The following is a 7,776-nucleotide window of genomic DNA, read 5'->3' as shown; positions in this document are numbered from 1 at the left end:
GAGGCTAATCAGCTAGCACAACAAACAGCAGGTAAAATGGCGTTGACTAGGCAACGGGGCCGACAGATAAAACAAACAAGCAGAATGGAGTACCGTGATTAATGGACAGTCCAGCGTGCGTCAGCTATGTAGCCAAGAGATCAGTGTCCAGGGGGCAGCGGTGGATGGGCAGGGAAGCTGGACTGGCGAGTGTTATCCAGGTTAAAAAAACTAACAATGACTAAATAGCTTGTAGCTAGTTAGCTGGTTAGCATCTGGAGGTTCTTGAGTGTGTTCAAAATTTTTTTTAATAATAGCGATTCCGTATCACATTGGGTGAGGCAGGTTTCCGGAAAGTATAAACAAATTAAAAATCAAAAAGAGATAGAAAGTAAATGGGTCCAGAGAGTGTTTGGGACGCGGTGATTCAGACGGTTAGCAGGCCTGTGCTAACAAGCTAACAGTTCATAGGCCCGGGCTAGACAAGGTAGCAGTTAGCGGACCGGAGCTAGACAAGCTAGCAGTTAGCAGGCCGAATTAGCAAGCAGGGAGATAGCGAGGGCTAGAGAGTTAGCCTTTGGGGGACGTCGCGATGGGGTGAGTCTATTTATTCCTCTTCATGCGGTGACATCGACAGACCGGTCGTGGGCCCGGGTATTGTAGCCCAGGAGTATGCTACAGGTGCTCTGTCCGGGCTAGCTTCAGGCTAAGTGGGTGGAAACGCTAGCCAGGGGTAATCATCCGGGGTTGCAGTTTAGCTAGATAGCTAGTTGTGAAGATCCAGCTGAAAAATGTTCCGTTTGCGGTGGGAATCCGGGGATGAAAAATAAATAGGTCCGTTGTGCTCTGGTTAGAGTCGCGTTGTTCGAACTGGCGAGAGCTTTCCGGGCTAAAGGTTAGCTGATGACCGGTTAGCTGAAGACCGCTAGCATAGCTGGTAGTTAGCTGGCTAGCTTCAGTTGAGGGGTTCCGGTTCCAAAGTAAATATAAATACTTTAGGAAAAATAGCTACATTGGGTGAGGCGGGTTGCAGGAGAGTATTTGGAAGCTTAGGTTTAGCAAAATGTTTTTAAAGAGGTATGCGAAGAAAAATATGTAAAAAAAACGAAAAAGAAGCGATATATACAGGGACGGGACGACAGGACGACTTACTGCTACGCCATCTTGGAAGAAAAAAAAAACTCTAATGAACTTATCCTCATGAGAGACAGTTTCATCATAGCGCTTGATGGTTTTTGTGACTGCACTTGAAGAAATGTTCAAAGTTCTTGAAATTTTCCGCATTAATTGACCTTCATGTCTTAAAGTAACGATGAACTGTAATTTCTCTTTGATTAATTGAGCTGCTCTTGCCATAATATGGACTTGGTCTTTCACCAAAAAGGGCTATCTTCTGTACACCACCCCTACCTTGTCACAACAAAACTGATTGGCTCATGCACATTAAGAAGGAAAGAAGTTCCACAAATTAAAATTTTATTAGGCTCATCTGTTAATTGAAACACATTCCATGTGACTACCTCATGAAGCAGGTTGAGAGAATGCCACAAGTGTGCAAAGCTGTCATCAAGGCAAAGGGTGGCTACTATTACTACATGATTCCATATGTGTTATTTCATAGTTTTGATGTCTTCACTATTATTCTACAATGTAGAAAATAGTAAACATTAAGAAAAACCCTGGAATTAGTAAATGAGTCCAAACCTTTGACTGATACTGTATATATTACTTTAAAAAATAAATATATATATATATATATATATATATATATACAGTATATTTAATCCTAATCGGATCTCATTTGCTGTGTTAACTTTCTGGTTTGTTTCGATAAGCCCCTCTGAGTCCTTGTTTCAGTTTTGCCCCACATTTTCATTTTACTGTATCAATCTGCATTGAACAGTGTAGTCTGCAGGTCCCCTACATTACATAATGGTATCATGTGCCTGACCAAAGAGCATTGTATCCCAGCAGTTGATATTGGTTGGCTGAGCCCAGTGCAGGGCATATACTGTATCTTTGTTCCTCTGTTATGAACCGACGTGGGTCATTCAATTCCCAGAGTTTTAGCCTGTTACTGATATGAAGGGGACAGTTGAATGTATTTTCCATGTTTATCATCCTTAGCATACATCACATTTATTTTATGGATAGGTACCCTGGTGGCTCTTGATATGGTAAATTGGATATTTTATGGTTTAATGAAAAGGGAGCATTTTTTTTATCTTTCCCTTTTATTCATGACCTCTGAGTCTAGCCATAAATGCCTTTAAGACAGGTTAGGCTTTGTTAGATTCATGAATAAAAACGATGCTGTTGATTATGGCTATTGGCTACTGTTAGCCGGCTGGCTGCTGAGCACTGGTGGTACAGCTAGGAACCTACTGACCTGTATTCTTTTTAGTGTACCACTGCCCCATCATGCAGTTGCCAGAGAACCATAGATGTACTGTTCAGAGTTTGGGAAACTGTCCTCATGTTGGCTCAGTCAATAAATAGCTACTATCATCTATCTGAATGAGCTATACAGGAACTGATGGTGAAAAACATTCAATTCAAACCCTCTCCAGATCCCTCTTCAACAGACTTGCAGGTCTGAATCAGTGAAGCAAAAAACAACATGAAACTCAGAATAAGACAACACATATCAAACTAACTGACACAGTTTACCAAAGTGGATGTCTTCATGTTCTGAAAAAACATTTTCTCAAATGACAGTTTTAGCTGCTTTGTACCATATGTGCCTTGTTCATGTTTCCTTTTGACATTGTTCTGGTTCTTCCTCACACATATGGCTCTTTCTCACCCCAGGGGAGGAGGCTCTATTGGGCTAATGTGAGTATTAGTATGGGTTAAATGCTCCCGTCATTTATGCATTAATGCCAATTGCATAATTGATGTTTTTGTGAAGTCTCAGTTTCCAATGGCCCCTAGTACTGTTATATGTCTGCCATTACTATTGGTGTAAAACTGTGCCCTAGTTATTTTAATACTGGAAAGAGTACTGAAAGCTGAAACAATCCAGTCTTGTGCTTCAGCTCCTGAAAGTAGTTGATTTCTAGCAGTAATTGCTGACAGTATTTATATGCCAGAGACATTCTTGATGTGTGCCTGATTATTTCCCCTCCTGATTAAGGTTCATTGTGTGGTGATTCAAGCCGTTTATGCGCTTGATGGGATTAGATAGGACAGTGTAATGACCCTGTTGTGTAAATGGCTCATATACACACACTGGGCCCTAGATTGGAAACTGGCACAGAAATATGACAAAGCCGTGAACAGGGTAGATAATGTCAGATGGATATTCAGATCCTTAAAATAATGATGGCAAACACACAGGACTGTGTATGATCTTAGCGATGACTTGAAGGAAACCCTTTGCTTATATATGTTGCTTTTATGTATTACAATCAAGGATACTCTACTATGATGCAATATCCTCCGTTTCCTGAGTCTCTAGACTTGAATAAGAATCAGACACAAAATGCTCTAAACGGACAGCATTTAAAGGCATGCCATTGTGAGCAATATTTCACTGGCATTAATATGATGAAGTCCAGGTTCCTGCTTTAGAAACAATATGTTTGGTGTATTTAAAATGAATATTAAATGTAATTTAATTTAAAACGAATATTGTGTATTTTATACTTCCATTTAATTGTTTATTTCAAAGATGAATCAAAGAAAATGATAAGTATTTCCCCCCATGATTTGCACTTAAAGGCTTACTAGAAATAATAATTCATCGTTAAATGCAGCAAGTTAGTTTTCTGTCTATGGGCCAGAGGGACCAGACTTATCCCATATTTTGCTGAGAACAAGGTCTTTGAGAGAGCTGTGTCAATTCATGTTTATCTGGTCCCAAAGTAGTTGTTCAGTTGGCACAAACATTCTGCAGTTGTCTTCAGTTAAGCACCCCTGAAAACGTCTGAAAATTAGGACTTGCGCTGTCCATGGTTCTGAAATGCTCGCATTGATGACGACTGACATCAAATAGCTTACTGTCACTGTGAAGACTCAACTAAGTGGCTCAACTATTCAATGTGAATGTGAACGAAAATATTTTCGAGATTTTATAGTAGCACCAAATATTTAAAAAATATTAATTAAACGGTAATGTTTTTGGCCTATATTATCTTGAATTACCATTATTTTTTCAATAGTATTATTGTTGTTAATATCTATCTTGGGTAATTTGGTTTTGTTTTCAATTTGTTATTAATTTTAGTTTTTTAATTTTTTACATTTTTGTTAAAAAGATCTACTCATTGGAAAACATTACATTATCAAAACTAGTTCATATTGTTGTCGCAATGAATTGCACCAGCTAGAAAAGTAGATCAAAAGATGTGTCCTATTTCCTGTCTTCCTCTTCGACCAGCTCTTATTGTAGTCTGTCCTTCATGAATTGGATTAAGTGTGTGATTTCTAGGATTATACACAATTGCTCCAGTTTAAATACGATTTCACTAGGTTGCCCTTTGGCCCTGTCTTTTACTCTCAGTCCTGCTGATGGACAAGATAAACAGGACAATACACATCTACGGCAATGCTGCTGATCACTGTGCTACGTCGTTATTAAAGACACCCAATTACGGCAATGAACAGTGTCGTAATTACGTTCCTTAATCACATTCTGGAGGTCTAATTGCCTTAACGATGTGTTTCATTAAACGAATGTAGGTATTACAGTCGACAGTTTTCATACACAGTTGTTGTCTAATTAACATATTATTAGACACCGTCGTGGAAATTGTTTTAATAATCGTAATTAAGCCTGGCTGAGCTTTGTAAAGTAATACTAACAGACATGTCATTCTAGCCAGAGGGCAACATTGCCCACCACGTCTGGCCTATGCTCCCAAGGCTTCGTGTTACCTTACAGTTCAACGTCCAGAAAAGTTACCGCTTTTGATGGAGCAGAAAATGATCAACTCATTATTCTTACACAACATGCTTGGCATATGGCGAGGTTCCGAGGATCAACAAGCACTTTTTGGTTTTAGTAGGCTAAGACATGGCCTGAGAAAAGGAGAAATTAAAATGCATTGTTATTTAGGCTTTGATGCAGGAATATAAAAATATGCATGGAATATAAAATAAAGTTAGAATAATAACTCGATAATCACGTGCAAAATACAATTCCTTGAAAATATGCTAAAATAGCCACGTTCAGATTTTTCGAAGATGAATGAGGCAAAATAACGTCGATCCTCTGAAAAATAGAATTCAGTCCCGGCCTCGTTTTCTTACATTTCTCCATTTTCAGTGACTACACATCAGACGAGCAGACGAAGGGATTCGTTTTGTTCAAAATATTTTAATAAAGCTTTCCAACACATAAACACATACAAATGGCCCTCGTTATTCATATAGTACAGTAACTAATGTATCTACATGCACTGCTTGACCTGACAGCGTGCCTGATCCCTCAAGACCTCGGCCTTATTGCAAGAGTGTATAAGAAATTACGCAAATCAGACACGTCGCTATGCAGTATACAGTGTACCACCATGCAAATAAAATGTTTCAAATCGATAAATAAAAGGAAAAAAATCGAAAAGGACGTAAACTGAAGATACAGGCCATTAGAGACTCAAATGCCATTATATTACAGTGCCAAAGAAACTGTCAATGTAGCACAAGTGTTTCATAAAAAAAAGTATTTAAATGACAATATACTTTGGGGTGAGAGATGAAAACAAATATTTCGTATTCAACTCAGTTCACTTTGCTTTCCCTCAGGACATGCCTATGGGATGCTCAGTGAATTCTCAAAAGTTCACCAAATAACGACCAATAAGCAAACGCCTTCATATAAATTAAGTTCATAAAGCAGCAAGTTTGTGGTTTCTTATATTAACTAATGTTCCGTCTATTCAAGTGAAATGGTCGCATGTTGTCAGGTCAACACTCCATACAGCGTCCATATTTGAGCAAGTAATTAACAATTGTCAATCCAGCACCACTTGCGCTCCTAAACTTCTGTTTGGTTTTTCACTTTCATTCATACCAGCACTTAAATGATGCTTTATATACACAATCAAGTATTGTCTGAACAAAAAAGCGCTTCTTTGAATGCATTTGTAAATGTTATAAAAGTAGGCCTACTGATCATCAGCTTTACTTCATGGTCTACACTGACTTGCAACCTTTCCAAAGTCGCCATGTGTTTTAAAAAGTGGTGTTGTTTTTCTCTTGCATGTGCTTCTCTGAGTCTCTGGTACCGGCTCGTTGTTGTGATGCTGTTAAGGCTTGTCAGTGCATTGTTTAAACAGGCTCGAGGTGACGTTGTTGAAAAGGACACATTTGTCGGGGCAGGAAGACCCGGCCAATCCGGTGGTGAAGGGGTACACAGGCGGCTGGTCGTACGCACTTATCCCCGCGCTCAGACCCGGTAGACCCGGAGCAGCAAGGGCCGTTGTGGCGGGTATGGACGCCGCTGAGATGGCCTGACCCTGGTTCAGATAGGCCACCAGCCTCCTCATCTCTTCCAGAGCCTGCGCCTGCATGAGGATGTAGTTTTTGGCGAGTAGCAAAGTGGCGATTTTGGAGAGTTTCCGGACGGAGGGGCTGTGCGCGTACGGGATGACAGAGCGCAGCTCGTCCAGCGCGTCGTTCAGGTCGTGCATCCTTCGTCTCTCCCGCGCGTTGATGTTTAGTCTGAGTGTTTTCTGCTCTTTATTTTTCTTACCTCCCTCCGGTTTACCGGCGGCCACCGTTCTCCCATCGGCCAGGAGGACCATCTCACATCTGCCGTCGCTGTCATCGTCCTGACTCTGCTCCCCGCCACTGCTCTCGGCCGCCGAGGTCCTGTTGCTGCTCTCGCCGAACTTGACGCACAAAGATCCGGTCGGCAGACCCAGCGGTCCCCCTCGACCGCCAGCCAGTCCACCGGGTTGAATCGGGTCTGAGTCGGTCTGGTCGAAACAGCTGATCGGTGACTGGCGGTCCCTGGACCCCGGCAGGTCAACACCAGCCGCTGACCTGAAGGAGTCCATCTTTCTGTTGGAGACAGCACTGAGTGTTTTGTGGAAAATATCTCCCGGTCCGTTCAAGTTCATTCTCCTGTCCATAGCACTTGTCCTCTCCTCCAGACTCTGCTTTAGTGGGTGGCAGTTTCTGGAGACTCTCTCCCGGCGACGGTTCTTGTATAAGTTTCTTGCTTTGTGCGCTGTCAGAGAGAGTGAGTTGGTCTTGATGCCTTATTATTGCTCGACTTGTCAACTGAGATGTGGAGACGCATCGGCTCTCTCTCTCCCTCTCTGCGCTCACGCTGCTTATTCGCTCTGATTCACCTTCAGCAGATCTCCACGGCGATCAGCATCACGCGCAAAAACGGGGGAGTCTTTTACATCATTATCTCGAGGCGGGTTAATATGAAGAGGATTTGCCTATTGGGATACCGCTCTCTCGCACTCTCTCTGCCCCCTCTGTCTACCCAATCAGGTTAACGATGTAATTAATGGGATTTTAACAAACAGTCCCGAGTGCTCTCCACCTCCTCCCTCTGTGTCTCTCTGTCCTTCTCAGTCTGGGTATAGTAGCTCCGTGTGCACACATGTTGTGAGGAGCTGCCTACAGCGTTATAATGGGGCGCTGGGGTTTATTATACGAGTTACCGTCTGTATAAAAGCTTGAGTACATGTTTGCAAGGTGCTGCTCCTATTAGGAATCCCAACCACTGCTTTTAAAAGTGACATGCCAAGCGACATTCACCCGTCAGTGGGCAATCTAAATGCGCCTCTCTATTTCAGAATGATGAATACGTCGTAGGGATAATATAACTCTTTATTG

General features: G+C 41.8%; 1 protein-coding gene across 1 annotated transcript; it reads right to left on the bottom strand.

Annotated features, from left to right (window-relative positions):
• Positions 1-5,279: 5,279 nt before the first annotated feature.
• Positions 5,280-7,509, bottom strand: LOC109909740 (class E basic helix-loop-helix protein 22). Its single transcript, XM_020508755.2, has one exon. The coding sequence runs from the start codon at positions 7,053-7,055 to the stop codon at positions 6,228-6,230; it is 828 nt and encodes a 275-aa protein (XP_020364344.1). The 5' UTR covers positions 7,056-7,509; the 3' UTR covers positions 5,280-6,227.
• Positions 7,510-7,776: the final 267 nt, after the last annotated feature.

Source organism: Oncorhynchus kisutch, linkage group LG18 (assembly GCF_002021735.2).
Source record: "Oncorhynchus kisutch isolate 150728-3 linkage group LG18, Okis_V2, whole genome shotgun sequence".
Classification (NCBI taxonomy): Eukaryota; Metazoa; Chordata; class Actinopteri; order Salmoniformes; family Salmonidae; genus Oncorhynchus; species Oncorhynchus kisutch.
Note: the sequence above shows the minus strand (reverse complement) of the source record. Positions and strands in the feature narration are given on the sequence as shown.